This window comes from Ursus maritimus, unplaced genomic scaffold (assembly GCF_017311325.1).
Source record: "Ursus maritimus isolate PB19 unplaced genomic scaffold, ASM1731132v1 scaffold_20, whole genome shotgun sequence".
Lineage (NCBI taxonomy): Eukaryota > Metazoa > Chordata > Mammalia > Carnivora > Ursidae > Ursus > Ursus maritimus.
The window spans coordinates 22495917-22522985 of NW_024424453.1; the positions used below are offsets into that span (position 1 = coordinate 22495917).

The 27069-nt window shown below is 49.5% G+C and overlaps 1 protein-coding gene across 1 annotated transcript in view; it reads right to left on the bottom strand.

The window, feature by feature from the left end:
* The window catches only part of CLSTN2 (calsyntenin 2), a 377967-nt gene that overhangs the window by 18811 nt on the left and 332087 nt on the right, over positions 1 to 27069 (bottom strand). The window contains exons 9-11 of the mRNA XM_008711208.1: positions 23032 to 23194; positions 9611 to 9777; positions 1143 to 1291 (exon numbers count right to left, since the gene is read on the bottom strand). Coding sequence (XP_008709430.1) covers positions 1143 to 1291; positions 9611 to 9777; positions 23032 to 23194 — 479 coding nt within the window. The remainder of the gene's footprint in view (positions 1 to 1142; positions 1292 to 9610; positions 9778 to 23031; positions 23195 to 27069) is intronic.

Here is a 27069-nt window from a genome sequence, read left to right on the forward strand (position 1 = left end):
GGCAGATCTGACACCCTCATCAGATTCCATCAGGCATGCGAGTCGCTGGCACTCTCTGCTCATCTAGGCCAAAGACGTAGGCTACGAGAGCCCCGGGGCCCAGATGGCCGCTCTGGGAATGCTGGGTGGACTCCAGCTGGTGGCGGCCATCGACTTGTATCCCTTGGGAAAGTTCCTGATGGAAGCGCAGTCTGCGTGGGCACCATGCTGAGCCACTCCCTCTTCTCGGGGTGGGCGGGATGTGGAGCAGTGGTGCTCCTGCCCCTGGTTTTGTCTGGCCTTTGCTGCACCAATCCCAGAGGGCACGCTGCCCCCTCTCTTTGGCTGCAGTGTGGAGCTGAGCTGGAGGTGCTTGCCCCCCATCACAGGCTCCAGGGGTGGCCCTTAGTGTGAAGGGGGCAGCACCTCCTCTGTCGCTAGAACTACTGAATCTGATCGCCGCCTGTGCGGGTTAGCCTGGCACCTGTCGCTGGCCCCAGTAACGTGGCAGTCAGCAGACCCGTCTTTCCCAGCCTTGCTCCTGTCTTTCTGAGTTCTTCTCCTGGCTCCAGGGATGAGGTGAGTCCCCTTCTGCCTCCCAGGAGTTTTTCTGGGGTCCCATCCTTGCTGCCCTACCAGGCAGTTGCTCTGGCTGAGAAATAACTCGACAGACCAAGAAAGGAGTTACCCACAGGCTTCACTAATAAATGGTCTCATCTCCTTTTCTGAACTCTGATCCCTGGGGACAAGAACGGTACCCTCTCTCTCTCACAGACTTGTGGTATTTAGTTGCTCTACAAAGCTGGCTTGGTTGATTTAATCCAATTTAATAAGCATTTGTCAAGTACCTACTATGTACCAGCTACTGTAACCTTAAATCAGACCACTTAAAACCGAGTTTTCTGAGAATTTACAGGAAGCAGTACTACCTCAGATTCTGAATTAAATAGAGAGAGCTGGATTTGTGGTGGCAAAGCGACAGAACATTTTCTTAAGAAGAAAACAAGAAGCAAACACAGATCCATCGGGGCGTCCACAAAGGGACAGCAGAGAAACCGCAAATAGCTGAAGAAAGATGAATTCTGTTTTGCCAGGGAACATTTCCCAGGGGCCATCCTGCCATCTCAGCTGGGCCCCTGGCTGACCAGCGCCTGTCTACTCACTGGACTTTGGAAGAGACTCTCAGGCGCCGCACGCCCGCCGTCGGGAACTGCCTGGAGTTGATGTAGGACACCTTCTGGAGGGCGCGATTGACGTTCCCGATGTCGTCACCTTCCATCACCAGCACGGACTGCGAGGGGTTGAAGTGGTACTGGAGGAGGAGAGGGGGTGTCATGGGGGACAGTGATCAACAACGGAGCCCACCATCTCCATGGACAGGCCACGAAGGCCCAGTGTCTCCGGAGCACCTGCAAGTCCAGCAGCCATGCGCACAGACGACTGTTTTAACCCTCAAACAATTCCTGCTACCCCTGGGGGGCTTCCAGGCCTCCCTGTGAGATCCCCAGGGGTTAGAAACTGAATTCTGAATCCCTGTCATAGGGCTCTTGCAGTCTAGCCCGTGGCGGGGTGGCCCCCGCTCTATGCTGCTGTGGGGTCCTGAGCAGCCTTTCAGCCCTCGGACAGCTGGCTGCCTAGAAATGTGGGGGCTTCGGCTCCTTTCGCTGGTCTGGGCTGCGGCCTTGAACTGCTCCTCAGTTCCCCCTGTGCTCCCCTTCCTGATCCATGTCGCCTTCTTAGCTTCCAAGCTGAAAGCTCATTTTCAGTTAATGGCTCTCCTTCTCTCTTAGATCTCGTTCCTGGGCTTGCTTCCCCCGCGCTCTGCTCTGCTTTCCCAGGAGTTCTGCTCACTTGCTGTGTGCACTCCTGCAGCCAGCCCAGCTCTACTATCTGTTCATCCCGCTCAGAGTCCCCGGCATCCCACACTTGGTGAAGGTCCGGGGGCTACGATGCTCCCCCACCCTGTCACTTGAGTCCTCAAACCAGATAAACCAGATAAACCAGATACAGACTCCCGCTTCTCCCTGCAGAGCCCCGGCAGTTATCTTCCTGGCATCGAGCATGGAGAACTGCCATGGTACGGGCCCGCTTGCTGATCTTCGCATGCTTCCGAGCAGGGTTTATTATCATGAGATGTCAGGAGCTTATCAGCATTCAGATGATGTGTCCAAAGTTCATGTCATAGGAAAAGGAGATCTGGATATATTTTTACTTATTTTTAAGTAATCTCTATACTCAACGTGGGACTCGAACTCCCAGCCCCAACTGAGTCCAGAATCGTGTGCTCTTTCAACTGAGCAAGCCAGTCTCCCCTGATCTTGATACATTTTTATGTAGCTACTTGGCAACATTTTTTTGGATAATATATTCACATAATTCAAATATACATGTGTACTAAGTGAAAGTGTCCATCCCACTAGTCACTGTTATATTTCTTAGTGCCAGATTGTGTTATTGTTCATTATTAGTTGTTCCCTTCCCACTGGGGGCTTATACATGCCTGTCCTATAGTCCATAGACTTGACTATGTGACGTAGGGAACGCTTCCCTGCAAGATACACAGTTTTTGCCCTGTTGTACTCAGTAGTGCTCCTGTGACTTGCTCAGCCAATGAAGTGTGGGCAGAAGTATTATTTGGTTCACACTCATGTGGAAGATTTCATAGCCAGCTCCCGGTTTGCCATGTCCCTTTCCCTCTGCATTAAACCTGCCAGGTTCCCTTAGGGCCTGGGCCATCAGCCTGGGTCTCACAGTGGGGCTGGTATGTGGATCACAGCCGAAGCTAATGTATAATGGACACTGGGTGTGAACGATAAAGAGAAGTTGTGTAAGCCGCTGAAATGTTTTAGTCACTTGGTACTGTAGCGCCACCTAGCCTACCCTGAAAGTTGTACTTCAGCATTCTTAGGAATATAGATTTCTTTTCTTCTCCTTTCTTCCACCAATGGTAGCTTTTTACATACTTTATTGAACCTTAATTTTTTTTACTTAACGCGTATCTTGGAGACTGTTCTATATTAGTACAGCATAAGCTTCCTCTTTTTTATAGCTGCATAATATTCTACTGTATACATAAATTATAATTTATTTAACCAGTTTCTTATGGACATTTGGATTATTTCCAATCTTTTACTAATAATGCCACAGTGAATAATCTTGTACACAATTCTTATGTGGGCAAATATATATCTATTGGATAAATCCTCCCATGTGAAATTGTTAGGTCCAAGAGTATATGCACTTTAAATTTTGACAAATGTTGCCCAATTCCCCGTTGCCAGGAATTCTATCAATATACACTCCCTCTCCCAGGGTATGGGGATGCCTCTTTTCTCAAAACCTCAACAGAATATGCTGTCATTTGGGATTTTTGCCAGTCAGACAGGTGATAAATTCTACCTTAGTGTAGTTTTAATTTACATTTCTCTTGCCATGAAGGAGACTGAGTAAGTTCTTATGAGGTTAAGGAAAAATCCATCTGTATTAACTTTCCCTGACCTTACCTGGTTGTCTTTTTGAGTTCCCTGTTCGATGCCTGGACTCTAAAAGGAGGTTGGTATCCCATGAGCACTACTGATGATACCGACCCACGTAAGTTCCCGGTAATGGGTCCCTAGCCAACCGAGAGCTTAGTCTTTGCCTCCTTCGGCTATCACTTGTTTCACTACTATGTTATTTGTTTACCGTCCTCCTTGAGGCCACCCCAGCTTCCCTCACTTAGGCCCCCCTGGGCTTCTATAGCGCTTATGAAACGGTAGCACAATGATTATAGTACGGTGACCGTGAGCACACTGAGGACAGGGGCTCCAACACTTACCCCTGAATCCCAGAACCTAGCCCTAGTGCCCTGTAATCCTATTAGATGAATGAGTAAATGTTCCCCCTTGGCCCACATTTTGCTCAGTGTCATCCCCGGGTTACTCCCCAGAAAGACTTTTTCCTCCACGGTCTTTCCAGTGAAGGCTCTGTGGGAGTCATTATCCACGCTCACTAAGCCCTGCTCTCGGCACGCTCAGCATCCGGAGGCTGCGCTTGTCCTCAGCCGTCTGCCGTGTGGGCGGGCCACGTGACTGCTGCTGGCCAATGAGGCGAAGGAGGAAGTGAGGCGGGGCTCCCGGGCTGAGGCCCTGAAGGGTCCTGCGGGATGCTGCAGCCTTTTTCTTCCTCCGCTTTGGTGGCTGTTCTAGGCAGAAACCCCACTCCACCTCCCGGGCTTGATGGAAGAGAATAATAAACTTTTAAGCATTAAACCATAGCGATTTTGGAGTCTTTTGTTACTGCAGTGTTTTAGCCCATGTGGAAAAACTGAGCCCTTCCCAGGCAGGATTCTCACCCAAGGCTATGTGGCATCTTTGAAAGATCATGGGCTGCGTGGACTGCAGTGCCCCAGTTCCAGTACAGCCTACAGAATACAACTTCGGATAATTTACGTCCCCTTTCTGGACTTTATTTCCTCATTTAAGATAACGGGGATATTAATATCTACCTGTCTGGGGGCTTAAATGAGATAATGTGTATAATGAATCTAGTGCTTAAAGAGTGCTCAGTCCCAGACAGCTTTTATTACAATTCTTAACACTGTAATTATTTCTGCACGGAGTCTTTGCCCACACAGGTACCGCTGCCTTCACTGCTGATCTTTCCCTATGACCCACTTCCCTTCTGCCCCCATGCCCTGCGCAGGGTCTCTCTGGGCTGGGAGGGCCGGTCACAGGCACCAATCCCTCTGTTGGGTGTGGGAGTTCCCGGATATACGGGCAGGTGATGCCACAGTCATCCCCTGAGGTGGCTTCTCCCTTGCTGTGGAGGACTCACTCGCTGCGTGTGCTCAACCATAGAGCTGCCCTGTGCTGAGTGTTGCACAAATCATCCCTTTCGGATTTGAACAGATTCACCTTCATTCTTCTAAAATACCACTTATGTTCCCACACAGTCTGCCTCCCTACCTTCCCACAGCCCCGCCCTGCACCATCCCTGCTACAGGAGAGTCTCGGTGCTGTCTGTCTGCCTGCCTCCCCCAGGCAACTGGGAGCGCCTGGAGGGCAGGGTCTATTGACTTCTCCTCAGGGTCACCACAGGGTCTAGCACATGAGAAACAGGGGACAAAACGATGAGCCCTGCAGGGGAGGCTGATCCAAAGTTCACATAAGGGCTAAACAGGAAACCCATGGGCCGCCTGGCTGGCTCAGTTGGAAGAGCATGCGACTCTTGATCTGGGACTTGTGAGTTTGAGTCCTATGTTGGGTGTAGAGGTTTTTTTGTTTTTTTTAAAGATTTATTTATTTATTTGACAGGGGCAGGGGAGAGAACACAAGGAAGGGGAATGGCAGGCTGAGGCAGAAGGAGAAACAGGCTCCCCGCTGAGCAGGGAGCCCCATGCGGGCCTCAATCCCAGGACCCTGGGGTCATGACCTGTGCCAAAGGCAGATGCTTAACTGACTGAGCCACCCAGGTGCCCCAGGTATAGAGATTACTTAAATAAACTTAAATCAGACCGTTCTTCCAGAAGGCTGAATCAGCAGCATACTGAGGCAATCAGCAGGGGGTGCGTTCCCACCGCAGCCACCTAATGAGAGGACAGCTAGGCGAGGTTTTCCATCTCCAGTTAATACCCTGGTCTGGCTGCCCGCGCATCCTGAGGGCTGCCACAGGGCGTGAAGGTGGGTACTGGCCTAGCCATCAATACAGTTCGTGCAGGATCAATAAGACCTTCCACCAAAGTAGGTTTTTTTGTTTCGTTTTTTAAAATTGCAGTGTTCCCAGCCCTGTGTCATGACTCAGCGTAAGTGTGTAGAACACAGAATGGAATTAGCATTATCACAGGGACAGGAGGTGGCTTCCTGGGAACCCAGCAAAGGGTGATGCACTCATTGTCTTTTGGAAAGCTGTGCTATGGCCACAGGGATTCCTTTCTTTGCGCTAAGAAGCTGCTAGACAGAAGGCCTTTGGGAATAGTCAGTTCTCCCAGAGGGTCAGCCAGTGTTGCCAGGTACCTACCTAGCAGGCTGGGACATCAGTGAAATCCTTTTCCAAAGCCCAGGCCTGTTCCTCAAGGGAAAGCTGGCTGTGGCACTCCAGGTACCTTACCCTTCTCTTGGACACCTGCCAGCCCCTCTGGGTTGGGCCAGATGAAGACTTGCCACATTCAAGGCTCCTCTGCCATAACTGCTGCCCAGGTTTAGCTTTCGAAAGAAGCTGGCACAGCGGCAATGCCAAATGCAAGGCCAGCCCGCTGGAGAAGGGACTGCGATCTGTTGAGAACCTATTTATTAGGTTTGCTAAGAGAGATCAGTATCTATGTATCTCTATCTGTATCTATCATCTCATTGATCTATATATCTTTTCTATATCTCTATATATCTAATATATATCTAATACATATCTAAATATATATATAGATATAATATACATCAAATCCAATTCCCACAACACGAAATACTTTATACATGAGGGAACTGGGGCTTAAAGAATTAAATTACTTTGCCCAAGTTCACCCAGCTAGTATTTGTTCTATGGTTTGAACCTAGGAATGCCTTGTCCCAAAGGTCTTACACTTTCCCACTCCTCCACACTGTGGACGTGACTAACTGGCAGGCACGGCACTCTGAAAATCAGAACAGGGGATTCTTCGGGAAGGGGGTATTCCACAGTGTCACAGTGTCTTGTAGGGGTATGAGACAGTAACCACCCCAACCGTTCAAGGACTCCAGACACGTGGGACAAATATTCAGAAATAGGCATGATCCAGGGGAAAGCAAGTGAAAAGAAGAGGCTGTGCTGGGCCCTTCGAACAGACGGGAAGTTGTGTTAATTACAGGAGGCCCTCGCTTTCCTTTGACTCGCCAGGGAGGAGGGAGGAGGCCAGGAACCAGGAAAGAGACAAACAGTCATTATTCAGAAATGAAATGAGGAATAAATGGAGGAAGGGCAAGAAAGAAGGAAGTTTGAATCGTTTCAAGAATGCCTTCTAATCTAAGTTGCTGGTGTGGAGGAAAGAGCACAGACTTATTTTGGGCAAGTCCCTGAGCCCCAGTCTCCTTATTTCTGAAATGGGGCCATAACATCGAATCTGTTGTGAGGAGTAGAGATAATGAACTTAGAATGCCCCCAGTAGAGACACCATGAATTGTGTGTCTTATCATTAACCGCCCCCGCAGTGCTCTAGTTCTTGCCAGCTGTGCCCTAAGGATGGAGAAGGATCCTCTGCGCTGACTGGTTATCAACAAGTGGCATCCGGAAAAGGCGGAAGAGCCGTGGCACCCCCTGTGGCTTTGTGAGTCACTCAGTTCACAATCCCCTCTTTTCACAGGCCCTGGCTGCTCTGCAGAGATGGCATGCCTCTTAATTTCTCATTCTGAGACTGTGTGGCTTTGCAGTCCAGTATCTTTGCTTTATTTGTCCTGTCGTGCTTGAATCCTGAAACGGGTCTCATGGGACGCTGCAGAGCAGATCCACTGAGGGGCAGGGCACAAACCCGGAATCAGACAGACAGGAGAGGGTTGGAGGACAGATTTCTGCACCACTGGGCTGACAAAAATGCCAAGGAAACAACTCAAACAGCCGGTCAAGGATCAGACCCCAGGTTCTACATGTGAGGGTGCCTATATGAAATGTGCCATGAAGTAGACCGGGGGAAAGTCATCCTTTCCAATATGAGGCAGTCTTGCAGCTTTCCTTCAATGACAGGGGATTAACCACTGAGTGCACCTGCGTGTGTGTATTTAATGTTCTGGAAAGCCATTCTTGCCCTGCCCTGTCTGTGCACTCCTCCCACCTTCCCCCTCCGACCCAGTCTCCAAAGGGAGCATCCTAAACTATGCTCCTGCCCAGATCGTGGCCCTTTGCCTGGAGTTCTTCAGTGGCTCCCTGTTGCCGACAAGAAAACATGTCAATGCCTGAACATAGTTTTCAGGGCCCCATGATGTAGCCCGTGCATAACTCTCCGACCGCATTTTCTACCTTTCCTCCTGCAATTTGGGCACTGTAACATTGGCCTTCTCGAAGTTCTGGTGCACACGGTGGGGCTTCCCAGCCCTCTACCATCATTCATGCTCTCAGATCTGCCTAGAATGACTACCCAGCTCCCTACCCCTGCCTTTCTCCTGGTTGATTCCTCTCCATCCTGAAACATTCTGCTTAGACCTCACCTCCTCCAAGAAGCCTTCCCTCATTGCTGCTCCCCAGGTTCTGGAACTCTGGAGCAGCACCATCTGGGGTTCAAATTCTGGCTCTGTTCATTACCAATTCTGGGATCTTAGACAAGTTTCCTTTCTCTTAATGTCCTCAATTCCTCATGTGCAAAACAGGGATATTTGTGCTAACTTTGCCAGAGGCTTGTTCTGGGCTTGAAGGATTTAACACCCACAAAGCATTTAGAGCCCAGTCTGGCACTTGGGGGAGCCTCGGTGCTCAGTCTCATTGCAGCTTACCACATGGCATTACAAACGCCAGCTTGGGCCACCGACTTCCCTGAAGACAAAAAGCTGGGCATGTTCAGCTTTGTGTAACCCCCCCCGCCGCCATCCAGCCCAGAACCAGTACATGGGTGTCCATGTCATGTTTGCTGAAGTGACCGCAGCTTAAAGAAAAGCATGACATGCTCAGGTCACCAGCCCCTCCATGGCTCCCCATGTCAGAGCCTCACCAGCCCCACTGGCAGTGAAAAGAAAGGTGTTGTCTGTGGGAGGGGGGACTCCCTGTCCAGGAAAGGTAGGCCCAGGGCAGAAGGCTGGTAGAAGATGAGGGTGTGGGGGGCAACCTCTGCTCTGGTCCCACCATCCTTGGGAAATGGCCCATAAAGGAAACCTCCATAGCTGGGGAAGGGGGTTGGCTCGTGGGGCTGTCCTGTGCTCCAGGAGGCAGAGGGTGGTCTGCCTGCTCTCACTGGGGTCCATTAGGATTGAGCAGGGCCTACAACCCAGCTCTTGGCTCAGGTTCCCAGAGGCTCCCTGCTGGTAGGAGCTCCTACGATCTAGGTGAGGCTGGAACTCTCCCTGCCCGTGGGGCGAGGAGGTGGGCAGGGCGCTTGCCCAGGACATTGAGCTGTGTGTGTCCTGCCCCTCGGGAGCACTTTTCTCAGAACGCAGCTTTGAGTCTTTCGGATCATGTGTTTTTATTTTGCCTGAATCTGCTCACATTCCCTTCGCCAGAGATTGCTCGAAGCCCAATCTGTGCTTCAATTTCACAACCTGAGACCCATCGACCTCCGTATCTGCTTTCTAATTCCAGCCCACCCGGGCTGACCTTCCTTCCTAATTTATATTTAACGTGGCCAAACTTTTCATTCTATTTTTAAATATTTTCGAAATATATTCCCGCATGCTGCTTCTGTTCCTTTGGCAAACAAACAATAAAGCCACCAACCAAGGCAGGAACGGCTGAAACAGAGCCATTCCCCTCTGGTAGATAGCGAACCCGCCTGCTCCTGTGCGGTGAGCTGATGATACGCAAGGGCTCCATCTAGGAATTTCGGGACACAGCGGAGGTCCCCCAGGGAAGTCACGGTCACGAACCTCCCCACCGGGCCAGCACCTTTGCCGCGGCACCATCTCTGCGCAACTCGACAGAGACCCCATTTCCCGAGTGCGCAGCCGCGGGGCAGCCTCTGCCCCCTAAGCAACTCCTTCCTTACCTTTATTCCTTGGCCGAGGCTTTCCAGGGAACTAATGTCCAGTCCTTCCTTGCAGGCCTGCAGGCAGGCGATCACCTTCTGACTCTCCATTTTGCCGGGGCGGATAGTGAGACTGGCCAGGCTGCCGTGGAAGAACTGAGCAAACCGCGGTTTGGCGACTTCTCCTCCTGAAAGTGAAAGCAGCGCGGTCATTTGCCCTGTGGAGACTGGGTCTGAAGCACCACTTCCCAGCACGGTCTAGAGCCCGGGGGACCAAGGGCTGTGTCCCCTCAACCCGAGCTTTTCCTGCAAGGCCGTAAGCTCAGCGGCCAGACTCTCAGCAAGAGGGCATTATCTGCCGCCAAGACCTTGGCGCTCCCCAGCTGCGCCTGACTTAGAAATCCTGCGATTCCTGAATTGCCAACAGCTGCCTTCAGAGGCGTGAAGACAGAAAGGACCCTGGAGAGTAGAGATGGGAGGGAGAAGGAAGCTGTCACTGACGGAGGGCCTGCTGTGAGCCCGCTGTCTGCTAGGGACTTCATCTGAGCAAGCCTGCGAAGAAGGGATCCTTGCTTCGTACTCACGCCTGAAGAGCCCTGAGGCTCAGAAAGGTTGAGAGACTTGTCCCAGGATGCACAGCTGAACGCTGGCGCTGGTCCTCCACTCCCGGTCTGACTCCAAAGCTGGCGTTTGCTTCCCTACATTCCACAGAGAGGTTGGCAGGCAGTCGAGGAATCCTGGAGCCCTACTCCACGGGCGCTGGCTCTCTTGCAATGAACTGATTTCGTACCCGCTTAAATTCAAGTTCTTTGGCATATACGGACTTCCTTGATTCCATTCTACCTCTGACTTTCTTCTCTTTGCCTTCTTGTTTTCCACTGTTCTCTCTACGGGCTGAGCTGAGTCCTGTCTGAGCTCAGGCCTGCCCTTCAGCACAGGAAACCGTTCGCAGCTGCTCATGTCAAGGCCCCTCTTCCCATTTTCTCCCTGGTTTTCTCAAGGTCTCTAGAGTAAGAGCTCCCCGCAGGTCCATTTGAATCCTCACCTCTTCCAGGAGGCCTTCCCCACCGCCGTCGCTGAGCACAGGCCCCTTCCGTGTCCGGGCAGCCTACACGGGCAGACTAGCCTCGATCTTGCACTTCCGTCTGCTCAGAGAGGTAGCGGGACATGGGAGAAAGGTGGATGTGGGCTGAACTCCAGCTTTGCTAACTCCCTGGGAAGGTTTGTAAACCCCGAGCCTCTGCTGGCTTGTGGGGGACAATTGTGGGTTTTGGCTCCTCGTTCCCCTGTCCCTCTCAGAGGGTCCTGCAGCCTCCCCAGGACCCAGCTCCTGCCATGCATCCCAGGTGAAGCGTGTTCCAGTGAGACACCACCCCAGAGGGCAAAGTTCCGGCCATTTCTACTCGAGTGACACCGCAGTGGCTTCTCTGCCCTCCACAAGCCACTCTGTGCCCGCAGAGCCTGGTGCTCAGCTGCAGGGGGCGGAAGGCTCTCCCCGGTCACTCTACCTCAGCCCTGGGGTCCTGGCTGCTCCTCATAACTGCATTCCTGTATTCTTGAGAGTTCTCTGTACTGCTCCGTAGCCGATCCTGTGTTGTTCCAAATCTCTACTGTAGTTAATAATTCTCTATATTCATCTGTGGAAATCGCAGTGTGGTTTTTCCTCCGTGATTGAGGCCACACCGATACACCCTCTATGTCGGCACGCACACCTGTGCTCACACCTGTTCTTTTTCACGCTGAGATACCACCTCCAAGCCGCTTGGATTAGGCGAATCCCATGGTCCTTCAAGGCCGCGGCGGCCTCTGTCCCCTGCTTGCGCACACAGACCTTTCACGAGCCCCCTGTCTACCACGCGCTGCCCTGTCCGGAGCCCCGGCCCACCGTGTCCTCCTGGCCCTGAGCCTCGAGCATGGGCCTCATTCGCACACACCCTCAGACCCAGCGTGGCGGACGGTTTACCTGCGTGGGTTGTATGTCCTCAGCAGCCTCTTACTGTGGCTCTCGACCTTGGCTGCGCGTTTTAATCGTCCGGGGAATCTTTAAAAAGTCAAACTGATTCCGGGGCTGGGTCCCACCCCGAGAGATTGTGACTTAATTGGTGTGGGGAGTTTCCGCAGCTCCTCCGGTGCGTGAAATGCGAAGTCAAGGTTCGGAATCGCTGGCTGTAAGCTCCTTAGGTCGGGTCTTCTGCTCGCTCCCGTGTGATCTTTATGCTACCCGCCGGCTTACTCTCGCTACCTGTCGCACACTGCTAGACTGTATTTGTTTAAGTCTCTCTCCTGGATGGCAGGGAGCACTCATGCATTATTCATTTTAATGAAGATGATACTGAGCCGAGGGCTGCACCAGGCACTTTGCATAAGTTGGCTCATTTATTCCTTTCAACAGCACAGGGCCGCTGTGTGGTCCCAGCACGCTGCGCCCTGCCCGGCACACGGCAGACCTCTCGTAACTGTTTCCCGAACTGAGAGGTGGTGCGTTAGTGCCAGCAGAGTAGTGGACGTCGTGGAGTCTCTCCGACACCCATCTCGCCTCTGCCCGTCCGTAGCGGCAGCCCAGAGGTTTGCGGGCCTTGACTTGAATTCCAGGGATTGATTCTATTTAGTCACAGCTCAACAGGTTTTCCTGTTCCCCTCGCTCCCGTGACTGAGTCAGGTGTCGACTGCAGGGGAAGCCAGTCAGCGCCCGCATTCACTAAGCCACGAGGCTGGCCCAGGAGTAATCATGAGACCAAATTTAGGCCAATGAGATGAGAGGAGAAATTAACTGGAAGCCTTTGGGAAAAGGGCTTCCATTTTCTTCAGAAAGATTTTGGAACCTACTCTTGCTCTCTTCCCCGGAGACGATCATGTGAAGAAGGAAGGCTTAGAGCTGCTGCAGCCATCTTCTAGGCAGACCAAGGCCAACAAAGGTGACGCACGACAGAGGGCAGAGCCGGGATGGTCCTAGCAGAGGCCCGGGGGGACCTCCTCGCAGCTCTACCACAGCGCATCCTCAGCCGTGGGAGCCCATCACACCTTTACAGTTTAAGCCATTTTGACTCACACTGTTGCTCCTGCCACCAAAAACATCTTCACTTTGGAAGTGAAAGGAGAAGGTTCTATTGAAGTACTCAGTCCGCAGGGAACTCGAAACAGATCTGCCTTGGAGGAACGCCCTGACGTGGCAATGACTCGAGAGTGTGGGGGAGCCCATCTCCGGCCTTCTGATCTGGGTCCTCAAAGCCCCCATGGGTAAAGTACGCCTCAATGCCATTAGCATGGCTCTGCCCTAGCAAAGGGGCACTTCTGTTGACCTACGGAAAGAAGGGTGTGAACGTGGGTACGCATGGCGGAGCTGCCACTCTCCAGGGCATTTAGATGGTCACCTCTTCCCTGCTTTGTCCAGCCCCTGTCCCCTCAGAGCAGCAGACGCAGCACTGGGTATGCACTACGTCTCCAACACGGTGCCAAGTCCTCCTCAGACATCATCTTACTGAACCTTCACAAGCTCTTGGGAGGGAGGTACTTATTCTGTAGTTACAGCTGAGCGAACTTGGGCTGAGAGAGAAGCAAGCAGCCCGAGGCCACACGAGTAGGAAGTGGTGCAGTGCGGGCCACTTGGGTGTGCGTACGTTCAGCCACGCGCGGGGCCAGCTGGGGCATCCTGGAGTGCTGGCCGGCCCCGGCCGGGGCGAGGCCGACAGAGAGCCCCCTCACGGGCTCCTCGCAGCTCCATGTCTAAAGACCAAACTTCATGACTCTCTTGGATGCTAAGACATTTTCGTACACACCATCTTCTCTCAGCAAAACATTCATGTTCTGTATTTGTGATTCAAGAATCCCGGATCTGTGATGGACTCTATTTATTAGTGATGTGGCTCCAGGAAATTGATTCAATTAGCACTTTGCAACAGGAGGCCGGCGTAGAATTTGAAGTATATTTGCACTCAGGGGTGGCTGTGATGCAGGATTTAAAAAATAATAGATACATTGAAAATCTGTTTCTTTTTAATATCTGGGGTGTCTTCATAAACCACGTGGCTCCTCTGTTAACATGTAGACATAAACATGCTCGCGTATTATTTTAAGAAAAAAAAAATAACCTGATTTCTTACACAAAGAACTTTCTCTCCATGTTTGCGATTGTGATTTTGGGTTCCTGAGGCTAGATCTGCACACATTTGAAAGTGTTTGCTGAAAGCCTAGCCTTCTGTTAGATTCAGTTAATTTTAAGATGTAGACCACGCTGTCTAGGAACTTATATTTAGTTGGGAGAATAAAGTATAGACACTGGGAAAATAAAAATATAAGAGTAAATTGCCAGTACAATACATGTTCTAAGGCAGGGCATGATTGATTTCCAACAAATGATACGGGTGCCGTGTCCAACAGGTCAGACGGGAAAAATAATGGCCATTATCTATGAGGCCCTTTAAAACATGGCAAGTTCTCTCATGTGCTATTTTATTTAATACTTAAGTTGCAAGATAGTATGTTTGAGACCTTAGCCTCTATTCTTGTGATTTTTCCTGAGGCTTTCTCCCATCTTACCCTCTCTTAGACACATATCTGGCTTGTGCTCATTGCCACAGGGAGGGTTGTGACAAGAAGAGCAGATGGGCCTTAAAGCTGAGTTTCTTCCCCAGTTTTGTTTCCAGAAGTCTAAATCCTAGGAGGGTGAGGAAGATCTGGGTATGGATCCATATTTGGGGAAAAGTAGAAGAAGAAAATCTGGCTTCCCGCAGACAAGAAAATGTCACCCTCGACTAAGAGGGGGGCTGGCTGGGAGGCGGGGGAGAGGTGAGGCACAGGGATGCAGAGCGAGGCACCTGAAGCCGGCCGCCCGGGCTGAGCCTTGGCTGGGGAGCGCGATGCTGGAGGGGATGCTGGCCTGTCGCAGCTGGACAGACAGGCAGATGGACGGCAGATGGTCTTACGGAGAGAGCATGAGAAGCACAGAAGGTATTTTTGTGCCACTAAGTAAGACAAGGAAATACTGAGAGAGCTGCCAGCCCCAAAGACCATTAGTGACAGGACCAAAGAGGTGACACCCGCACAGGACGATGCCTGGAGGCCCCCCCAACACCCTAGCCCACATAAATACCCCTGAAATCAGCTGGACCCAAGGAAATGGAACAATTTCCAACTTGCCAAGTTTAAATCTCCCCGTTCAGATGGAAGAGGGGTCCGAAATGAAACTAAGATGGGTGTGGAAAAAATAATTTTTCTTTGCGAATTCAGATTCCTACATGCTAAACTTCTAACTCCTTTTCCAGATGATGTTTTCAGAGTCCGATAACTGGCCCATGGCTACGCAGGCAGGAATTAGTGAAGCCCGGATTCAGACTCAGGTCTGGGTTGCTTGCCAGGCTTTGACCCGCACGCCACGCAGTAGATGTGGTCGGGAGGGTTCAAAGAGGATCCCCCGGATGATGTAATAATTGGGCTGCTTTGGGAAGGGGGGGACTGGCTGGGCTGACACAACACTGGTGGAGAATGTCCGATTACACTGGGTTCTGTGGACACGGAAGGGCTTCAGCAGCAATTATTCTGAGCCAGACTTTGCCCTGGGAACGAATTCCCCCTCAGCTTTCCTTCACCTGAGAGCTGGGGCCCACCCACCTCAAGAACTTTTGAACCACTTCCCTCTAAGTGGAAGTAGAAGATCCGTGCGGCGTGAAGGTGCCGTCTCCTCCCTCCACGAGGTGTGTGCAGGACGCTGCCGCTCCTTCCCTTCCCGCTGTCCTTCCTGCAGCTGCTTCAGCTGAGGAACACACGGAGCCGAGTGGGCGCTGCGTTTCCCCTTGCTTGAGTCGAATGCTGCTCTACGCACGGCTTGTTGATGGGGACGCCCCTCAATGAACACAATTTCATGGATGGCTGGGTATCAATTTTGAGCAATGCAAATGGTGAGACGGTCTGAAATCTTGCTTTCCCGCATTTCCTCATTTCGGTGATGGAGACACCCATGGAACGCAAAGACTAAGCAAAGCGTGTCAGAGACCCCCGAAGCTGTAGCTTCAAAACCGTCCGCACAGCCCCGGGGCTGCAGCTGGAGGCTGCAGGTGACTTGTGGAGACAATGATCTGCGGCTGCAGCTGACCATGACCGTTCTCAGCAGGCTTTCTCAACCCTTTCCGTGTCTATGTATCCGCCTCTCCAGCCTTTCCAGCAGATGTTTCATATATGGCATGTTTCAAGCCGCAAACCGTATGACTATAGATGACCCCCAAAACCATCTCTGTGGGGTTGGGGACCTGAATTCATGGAGGTGGAAGGGCCCTCATATATCATCCAGGAGATCCCCTTCATTCTCCAGATGAAGATCTGAGGACTACAGAAGCAAGACACTTTTCAAAGACCCAGAGCAGCAGGGAGGGTCTGGAATTCTCTTCTTCTAGCTCCAAACTCAACCCTCCCTACACTGTACCACGATGGGCCTGTAGTTACCTTTAGGCCTCAGCTTGACTTGTCCAATTTGTGGGAAAAATGCCCCAGGAGTTTACTCAAGTGATTCGACTCCAGATTCCAGAATCCTCTGGTCTTCCGTACTTGGATACGTAATGTCATCTGGCCATACATTGTCTCTAGAAGCTGAGGTGGTGCAGCAGTGCAATTAAAGGGGAGGGTTCTGGTGGCAGAGACCTGGGTGCAAATCCAGGCTCTGTGTGGCCCTTAGCAAGGCACTTCTCTCCTCTCTGTTTTCTCATCTGCAAAGTGGGGATCCCGTTCCTATCCAGGCAACAGGGTTGTGAAAGGGGAAGGCATGCATTTAGCGCTGCGCAGTGTAGGAATGAAAAAATGGCAGCTAGTCGTAGGCGCAGCCCAAACCAAGGGACTCAAACATGAGATGACATGACGTGAGTTTTCTCTATCTTTCCCTTCAGGGGTCTTTTTTCCCCCTCCCCTCTGGTGTATCTCTCAGAGAAGCAAAAACAATACTGTTTTTGCTCCAAGATCCTTGTCGAATTTTCTAATTAATATCATCTTATCAGAATAAGACACAAAGTTAGAATTACGACTCAGTGATACTGTGTTTCCAGATATGAATTTTAAAGCAGACTTCATCCATGTCTTCTTTAAATATGCCCTCATGTCAAATTAACTCCAGGGCCTAGAACAATCTTTTCTTGATTTTTTGATACAGTTAAAACTAAGAGACACCTTGTTAGTCATCCCCGTGTGTCACACCACAAACCACACACCTTTGTCAAAACAGCTTCGAAAATGGGATGTAATTCAACAAACGTTAGCTATTGACCTTCTCTATTGACCTACTGGAGTCGGGGGGAGGCAAGGAGAGCCGAATCTGGGAGAGCGGATAGTCCTTGCCTTCCGTAAACTCATAGCCTAGCAGGGATGGAGACCTGCACCAGTAACTCCAACAAGATATCTCCCCAAGAGTGCTCCAAGAACACTGGCCCACAGAGTGAGTTCCACAGTGAAACAAGATTGAGACACATGGGTTAAGTAATATCAAACAGATTGCTTGATTGGTGGGCTTTTGAGAGCTTTCAATAAAGTAACGAGCCTTGTGACTCTCCAACGTGATGGTATGGGGATAATTGACGCAGTATCCCAACCTTGACGGTGGCCTCCTTGTGGAATCAGAGCTTCCCGAAAGCCTCCCTGGGAAATGCCCATCGGAATCGAAGGCAGACTATGTTAACACATGCCTCTTTCCTCGAGCAGCAGAGACCCTAGGGATGTAGAATAATTTCAACCCAGACTTTATTAAGAGAACTTGTACTAAATTAGACCAAGCTTATTAAGTGAAGGCATGTACTCCAAGTCCCTGCACTAATTTGAGTGTCTGGTGACAGGACGACCTGGAAATGTGCACCAGATCTCAGGACCACATGTGGCTCCAGTTCCCCTCTGTCGGAAGATGACATACTATTGATTATTGCAACGTTCAGGGTTATTTCTGCCTTTTTATCCCACTTTGACCATTCCTGTTCTTTGACTCGGCTACTCGCCAAAACCACAGTGAGAGTTCTCTATCTGTCCCTTAACAAGAAGTTCTAATTTTTAGAACCATCCCTTTCTCTACCTCCTGTGGCTTTATTTGTTAAGGAAGGGGTAGGACTCAGCAAGACCAGAAGCTAGGGTAGAAGGTCTCCTCCTCTGAGAGCAGGATAGCGTCAGAGTCAGGAGCAGGCAGAGCTGGATGTTCTAGGAAGGCCAAGGTCTGGAGCCCTGGAGGAGAGACCCTGGCAGAAGTAGGCATGAGGTGGTTGCTGGGGATGGGTGACAAGTAGGGAAGCCTGTGATGAGATCCACAAAGCGTAGATGAGGATCGGGGAGGGAGCAAGGTGGTGGCTTCTTGACAGCATGCCGAGAGTTGTGTTTCTGAAACCTGGTTAGCCACTTCCTTGAAAGGACCCACAATAGAGATGCTCTGGTTGTGGTGTTGGGGGACAGGCGGCCCGGAATTCCACTTGCTGGGGCATCTCCCTGAAACCCGGGAGCTCCCTAAGGCCCTGGTGTGACACAGTCAGAGCCTTCCTGACTTGCTCCCAGGGACAGCCGGGTTCCAGTCTCTGTGTGGATGGGCCCAGTTTAGAGGTCCAGGGGCGAAGCAGGTGTGAGTACAGCGACTTTTACAATAGATCAGCAGAACTTGAATTTTTGTTGTTAGACATGGGTGAGTAGGAAATCTAAGGAAAAGAGCAAATTAATTTGTCTTTTAAATGATCTTCTCCTATGGCAAGACCCAGAGAGAGACAAGGAACCTTGAATTTGCCTAAAAGCAGCCGTTTCTGAGTTGGCGCAGACTGAGCTCAGCCCTGAAAGGGTCTGGTCACATCCTGAGAACGCTGACTCTGAGCACAGAGGTGAAGGCAAGGCAGTGTGCATTGGCCACGGAGGAGAAGAGGACTCTTCCGTGATGCGAGGGCCATCCTCGCTGCAAAAGCCCTTCTCTACAATTAAGATACATGCTGGAGGCTGTACTGGCAACATTTCTTAAGTGTAAATGAAGTCTCTGTTTTCTCTTAATTACTGGAAAAAATACCAATGAAAATGAAGTTCCACTGATTACTCTGCCTTTCAAATTCACTCACAGGACACAGCAGGCTAATTGGGGCTGCGGAGCACTGCCCAGCCATGGCGCTGAAGCCCGTTCCCCGGAGCATCCGACAGGCAGCTGCTATCAAATTATTTTCTCTCCCCATTGTGAAACCCCAATTGGAAATTTCACAAATGGGAACTCGTTTCCTTGCCAACCTCAGAAGCACCTCAAAAGCTCCCCACAATTGCAGGCCCAGAGGCAATTAGAAGCTCACCCAGCGGGCTTATAATATGCATGTAAGTGGACTTCAGAAAGTTAGGAATATGCCGAATAAGGGCTGCGTCGTGGGCTGTCAATTTCACAGCACCGCGTCCGACTGCAAGGTTTTCTTCTGTGTTCTTCCGAGACAAAGCGTGGCTCCAAGGAGGATGTAAGTCTTGACGCGAATCCAAGCTCCTTCACAAGGCAGTCTGGCGTCTTATGGTCACAACTGGTCACAACTCCTCCTCCCAGCCTCTTCTGCTCTCATCCCAGTCCCCGTACCTCCCAGTGACAGGGAGTCGTGGGTACGCCTCTGTTAAGATTGTCTGCTGAACTCTTACCCGTCCTATAAAGCCCAAGTTTCAAGCTTCTTAAGGATTGTCTCCTATGCTGAATATTTACCAATATATCATCTTTCCTCTCAGGGAAAATACCCAAATCTCCATGGCTCGAAAGACTGCATGGTCAGGGTCCTGCCTACACCACAAGGGCCATGTCCCAATACTCGTCTTCTGACTGCCTATTCTCCCACCTCACTGACCTTCCTTCTGACCTGCAGGTAGACCCAGGAGAGCAGGGTCCATGTGGGAGGGTTCATCCTGGGGAAGGGGAGAAACATCCGTGCTCGCAAGGAGCCACGGGAAGGCTTGCGTGACAGAAGCCAGAGCATACCACGTTTGCAGACTGTCTGCCGTGTGGGGCTGAGGTGCAAGGAGCAGAGAAGGGATGGAGGAGGGGACCAGCAGATGTTCTCCAATGGGTATATTTATTCAACTGAAACATGCCAAGCATGCTGCATGTACCTATCACCTCTTCCTTATAAGGACAAGGGCGGTACTAGCCTGGTTTGATAGATGAGAAAGTAGTTACTCAGGGAAGTTGCAGATTCTGCTGGGTGCATACAGCTAGGAAGTGGCAGGATGGGGGTTTGACTCACATTCAAAGTTTTCTGACTCTAAAGCCTGAACTCTTTTCCCTTGTTCTGTGGAAGGTCACTTAAGGGAGTACATAGCAAGGGCTTAGCAAGTGGAATGCAGGGCTGCTGTGGGTTCTTGATTCCAGAGCTGACAGATGTGTCAGAAGGTAAAGGCCCTGCAGAGTTTACACATCAGCTTCTGCATTTTCCCAAACACATAATGACATCAACAGAATGGTCAACTAGCAATGGGGGAACAAGCCACAGTGAGGAGAAAACAGGCTTTGAAGACGTGGGGTCAGGGAGGTTTGGCTTTCCCCCCTGAAAGCCCCTGGTTCTTTATCCACATGTCAGGACTCCTAGCTCTTTCTCACAGCACTGTAAATACCCAGGTATGTAAAGGGCCTCCTCCAACCCTGGCTCTTAAAGTTCCGGCCAGGAAATGACGTCAGGCACTTCCACTCACGTTTAATTGGCCAAAGCAAGTCATGTGACCCCGCCTTCCAGCATCCCTCTGGGAAGGGGGTGGAAATACTCCGTGGTGAACACCCACGTAGGCACTTTCTCCTACATTCTTTTAAAATAAACCTACACTTTGGTTTAATGTTTGAAAAGCATTTTTGTGAAATAGCTTTTAAATAAAACTCTAATCCATATAATATTAGTGCTGTTATTTATGGAGCGATGCCACCGTCTTTACATGTGGCCTGGGACAATATTGAGAAGGAAACACCTCCTAGACAATGGAGAACACTCCCCACCTTAGGGTAGGGACCCTTAAAGCATCTGCCCAGAGGGATTTTAGAATTGCTAGTGACCAAAGACTGCTGTGTTTCTCTAATTCTTCCTCTTAGTGGAAATGTTTTTTGGTTATTCTGCCTTCTTCCACTGTTCCACTGCTGCAGTGTGTGTGTGTGTGTGTGTGTGTGTGTGTGTGTGTGTGTAGGGGATGATGACAAGTTGTGGTGGCAGCAAATATTTCTTCCTATTAGTGTGTAGGTCTCCAGATCAAGTGGGTCCTGATCTGGTCCCGAGAGATAGCCACCCCTGCCTCTCAGCCTGCTGGACAGACCATCAGGAACCACTCAGAGAATCTGCACACTGTGCCTGGAGCCAGTAACGGCTGGAATTTTGGGTTGCCTCATTTAGGGAAGGGTGGTTGTGTTTTTTATGTGGGAAGGACAGTCAAATATCTGTTGACTGAGTGGACAGACCATGGTGCTCATCAGTGTTGTTCATAAAATATTTCCAGTTTTCCTTCCCAACACATTATAGATTTTTACTTCCTTGCCTTCTTGGAGTTAGGTGTGGACATATGAATTGCTTTGGCCAATAAAATGTGAGTAAAAATGATTAGTGTCTCTCGTAGGTGAAAGCTGTAAGGGCTCATGCACCATTCATCATGCTTTCTTTCCCCTCTTTCTCAGTACGAAGCAATGTGGCTGCTCTGTCTGCTTGGGTCCCAGACTAAGGAAGAAGCGGAGAAGAGCCCCCACTGATCCGCGGGGAATATAAACTGAGAATTATCTTAAGTACCTGAGTACTGGGGCTTGATTGTCACTGCAACACAACACAGCCTATGGTAACGGATTCAAAGAGGTCATCTTAATTCTTTATAAAAGCACTTTTTATTTTGGTGGGACTGTTTCCCTGCCCAGAGGACATGCAACTGGGCAGCGGTGGTTATAACTGGCCTTGTAGAGGTGGGGGCAGGTTTCCATTGCAGGCTGGGGGGACAGGGATCCCGATGTGGTCTCTGAGGGCCTCTAAGGGAAGACTCATGGTGAGGTACATGGTGAGGACATCACGGGGCCCCCTTAACTTATGGGTGGCATCCAGGCTATGTTCCAAAAACTCCACAAGCTGGCTGTGGTGTCCGGCTGGGGCACTGAGCCGTAGGAGAGGGCCAGCACTGTGGCCCAGCTGTGTTCAGTGACGAATGATTCCTGTACAATCTGTGAATCAGCGGCTTGCTACACTAATTAGTTTCATGGACTCTCGCCAGATAACAGTCGCCTTTTCTGAATTCCTGGGGGATTCCGCAGTACTGATAAAGCTCTTACCAAGTTCTATTCAAATGTTCAATGAACTTTTTAGTATCACATGACATATGTCAGATGTCAAGTCTGTGACCCCAGCTCAAAATATATATTCTCTTCCCTTGCCTCATCTGTGCTTTATTCCTTCCTGAGTTTTGTACCCCTATTGCTCCCAGGCTGTGCTATGTGTGCACCCTTCTGTCTTATCTTGCGTGCTGCGGTCCAGCACTCACTCTTTGTCTCAATCCAGAGGGAAATACATGTCCCCTAGCTCGCTCTTTGGTCAACTGGTTCTCTGAAGGCACATTCTTATTCCACAGCCCACCTCTCCGCTCCGCTCCCCATGGCGAATGGTCAAAGTCACACATCTTCGCAACTTTCAAAGAATCCGTCACCTTGAGGTTGGGTCATCTCAGAGTACTAATCTGCTTATTTGGGGAGCATCTTTCCTCCCCTCTGTTCTTTCATTGGCATTTCAAAGCACCCCAGCTTTTAAGGGAACAAAAACAAAGATTCCAACAGATCTGAGTGAAAGACAGAAAGGTTAAGTGAATGCTCCAAGAGCTGGGTTTCCTGCTTCCAAAGAGGAGATTAGTCTTCCAGTTTGGGGACTGGAGCGGAGGTGGCAGCAGATGAACTGAGGAGGGAGCAGAGACCTTCTAGTGGAAAGGCAACAAGGAGCCTCCATCCTTAGTGAGTGGGGAAGGGGCTCAGAGCTGAGCTGAACTTGACGGTGGTGTCCCACGGCCTTACGCCTACAGATAATCCACCCCTACAGCCCTACAGATTTGTGAGCTCCCAGAGCAGAGTGTGGGGAGCTTGGACAACTCGTGTGGTGACAAAGGGAGATCCTTGGCTACCGATTAGCATTCAACAGCATCAAATGGCAATTTTGATACGGGATTCTACATTCAGTCTCTTCTTTACACAGGCCCAGTTTGAAATCAGAGAAGGGTCCAGAATAGTAAAAGGTACTAGCAACTCAGAGGCCACCATGAAACTGCTCATGTTGATCTAAAATCAAAATCTGGTCTCAAGTCAAGTGCTTTATTATTACACAAGATTAGTGTCTGGAGTAATCCTTATTTTTATAGGTCCTGTTTTATTAGTAAGGGGTAGTAAATTTTCTAGGCTAATTCTCACAACACTTGCTTTTCCCTTCTCTCTCTCAGTACTTTCATGGACTGTACACAGACGGGCCAGGGAGAAGGGCTTGACGCAGAGTTACCTTGCCAACAAGCGCCGACCGTAAGTTGCATGGCTATGTGAGATGGATGAATGGGCCAATCATTGGTCACCAGATAGGGTTCATATGTTGCTCCATCCATGTATAAGGTAACTACAGGAAATTCCACATTGATGACGTAGTAATGCCATTCTTTGTCACATATCTAATGAAAAGAAAGAGAAGCAACACTTAAAATTGAACATGCAACAAAAATCAAACACGCTTTTATTCTAATTATGAAAGGGGGAGAAGACATTTTGGGGTCAAAAGTTTTTATTGCAAAGAACTCAATGAACATAATGGTTGCTATAACTGAGGTTAGAAAAACTCACATCAAACATGATGGGGCAAACCATGGGGTAGAAGAACACCAGAGAACCCAAATATCAGACAAGTATTTGAGTGTGGGCAGAGTGTCTTGGCAAGGTCTTGGTGGACAGGGTGGGTGACAGCTTAAATTTGCTTTGTATAAAATTTTTCTTAGTTTTGGGGTGTTCCAAGATGGCGGAGGAGCAAGAGACCTAAAGTTCATCTGATCCCAGGAGTTCAGCCAGAGAGCTACCAAACCATTCTGAATACCTATGAACACAACTGGAGAATGAAGAAAAGAGTAGCAGAAACTCTATGAACAGAAAAGCGACCACTTTCTGCAGGGAGGAGAAAAGATGGCGGAGGAGTAGGGGACCCCTTTCTCACCTGGTCCCCCGAGTAGAGCTGGATATCTACCAGACCATCCTGAACACCCATGGAATCAGCCTGAGACGTAGGAAGATACATCTGGATCTCTACAAATGAACATCTCCTGCGCTGAGTATTGAGGTACGAAGCGGGGAGCCGTGAATCCACGCAGCAGATATCGGAAGATAAACAGAAGGGGGAGGGAGCCGCCGCATTCAGGTGCCGGGAAGCAGTAGCCACCTGCACGGGGGAGCAGGCGGGGCTCGCGGACGGGCACCCGCGAGAGAGCAGACTGAGACTGTGAGCCTGGGAACGCGCGCGACCAGTCTGAAAACCGGAGCTCCAGAGTGCACGCGAACCATACTGAACAGGGAGCTCAGGAGCGCGCGTGGGAACCTGGGGGCGGCTGGTGGTGTTAGAAGCACAAAGGACAGAGACGTGTGGGCCCTGGAAGTGAGGGCTGGGACGCCAGGTGTGGGGCGCACATCCTGGGAAGCTGCAGGGTTTTTAGCAGCACCGACAGAAACAGAGTTAAAGTGGCTAAGAGAGCTCAGTGGAGAGTGGACTGTGATCTCTCTGTTCTGAGACAGAGGCTAGGATACGGCCACTGCTGCTCTGACTCTCAGAAGAGTCACAGAAAATTGCCAGGGAAAGCCGCCAGAGAACAAAAGCCGGGAAATACCAGCTCATATTGCGCCCATCCCCATCCCCCCTCGCAGGGGACAGGGAGACTCTACCCAAACAGGGTTGCCTGAGTATCGGCACAGCAGGCCCCTCCCCCAGAAGCCAGGCTGAAAAATCAAGAAGCCCACATCCCTAAGGTCCCTATAAAACAAGTGCACACTGCCTGTGCCCTGGTCAATAATTTGGGCTCTAGGCATCCCTGCAACCTCTCCTCATCAGAATGACCAGGAGGAGAAATCCCCCCAGCAAAGAAAAGATAATGAGTCTGTGGCCGCAGCCACAGAACTGAAGGATATGGGTATAACCAAATTGTCAGAAATGGAGTTCAGAGTAACAATGGTCAAGATGATGTGTAGGCTTGAAAAAACTATTAATGAAAATATTAACGAGAATATAGAATCTCTAAGGGCAGAAATGAGAGCGAGTGTGGCAGAAATTAAAAATGCTATGAATCAACTGCAGTCTAAACTAGACGCTCTGACAGCCAGGGTAAATGAGGCGGAAGAACGAATTAGTGAATTGGAGGATGGGATGGTAGAAGAGAAGGTTAAAACGGAAACTTGGCTCAAAAGAATCCAATTTCAAGAATGTAGATTACGGGAGATTACTGACTCAATGAAACGTTCCAATGTCAGAATCATCAGCATCCCTGAGGGGGTGGAGAAAGAGGTCTAGAAGAGATATTTGAACAAATTGTAGCTGAGAACTTCCCTAATCTGGCAAAGGAAACAAGCATTCGTGTCCAAGAAGCAGAGAGGACCCCTCCCAAGGTCAACCACGACAAACCTATGCCACGTCACGTCATAGTGCAATTCACAAATATTAGATCCAAGGATACAGTATTGAAAGCGGCCAGGGGGAAGACAATCCTTACGTACAGAGGGAAAAATATCAGAATAATGTCAGACCTGTCTACAGAGACCTGGCAGTCCAGGAAGGGTTGGCAGGGTATTTTCAAAGCTCTATCTGAGAAGAACATGCAGCCAAGGATCCTTTATCCAGCAAGGCTGTCATTCAGAACTGACAGAGAGATAAGGACCTTCCAGGATCGGCAGAAACTGAAGGAATTTGTAACCACCAAACCAACCCTACATGAGATATTAAGGGGGGTTCTATAAAAGTAAAAAGGCCCCAAGAGTGATACAGAACAGAAATTTACAATCTATTGAAACAAAGACTTCACAGGAAACATGACATCATTAAAATCACATCTCTCAATAATCACTCTCAATGTGAATGACCTAAATGCTCCCATAAAACACCACAGGGTTGCAGATTGGATAAAAAAGACATGACCCATCCATTTGCTGTCTACAAGAGACTCATTTTGAACCTAAAGATACATCCAGACTGAAAGTGAAGGGATGGAAAACCATTTTTTCATGCCAATGGACCTCAAAAGAAAGCTGGGGTAGCAATTCTCATATCAGACAGATTAGAATTTAAACTAAAGACTGTAGTTAGAGATGCAGAAGGACACTATATTAATCTTAAAGGATGTATCCAACAAGCGGATATGACAATTATAAATATCTATGCCCCCAACAGGGGAGCAGCTAGTTATACAAGCCAACTCTTAACCAGAATAAAGAGACATATAGATAAAAATATGTTAATAGTAGGGGACCTCAACACTCCGCTCTCAGCAATAGACAGATCACCTAAGCAGAAAATCAACAAAGAAACAAGAGCTTTGAATGACATACTGGAACAGATGGACCTCATAGATATATACAGAACACTACACCCCAAAACAACAGAATACTCATTCTTTTCGAATGCACATGGAACTTTCTCCAGAATAGACCATATACTGGGTCACAAAACAGGTCTCAACCGATACCAAAAGACTGAGATTATTCCCTGCATATTCTCAGACCACAATGCTTTGAAACTAGAATTCAATCACAAGGAAAAAATTGGAAAAACTCAAATGCTTGGAAACTAAGAACCATCCTGCTCAAGAATGATTGGGTAAACCAGAATATTAAAAATCAGTTTAAACAATTTCTGGAGATCAATAAGAATGAAGACACATCGGTCCAAAACCTATGGGACACTGCAAAGGCAGTCCTAAGGGGAAAATACATAGCCATCCAAGCCTCACTCAAAAGAACAAAAAAATCTAAAATGCAGTTTTTATATTCTCACCTCAAGAAGCTGGAGCTGGAACAGAAGAACAGGCTTAACCCACACATGAGAAGGCAGCTGATCAAGATTAGAGCAGAGATCAATGAATTAGAAACCAGGAGCACAGTAGAGCAGATCAACAGAACTAGAAGCTGGTTCTTTGAAAGAATAAATAAGATCGATAAGCCACTGGCCAGACTTATTCAAAAGAATAGAGAAAGGACCCAAATTAACAAAATTATGAATGAAAGGGGAGAGATCACGACCAACACCAATGAAATAGGAAGGATCAGGAGAAACTTTTATCAACAGCTTTATGCCAATAAATTAAACAACCTGGAAGAAATGGATGCCTTCCTGGAAACCTATAAACTACCAAGACTGAAACAGGAAGAAACTGATTATTTAAACAGACCAATTAATTATGAAGAGATTGAAGCAGTGATCAAAAACCTCCCCAAAAACAAGAGTCCAGGGCCTGACGGATTCCCCGGGGAATTCTACCAAACATTCAAAGAAGAAATAATACCTATTCTCCTGAAGCTG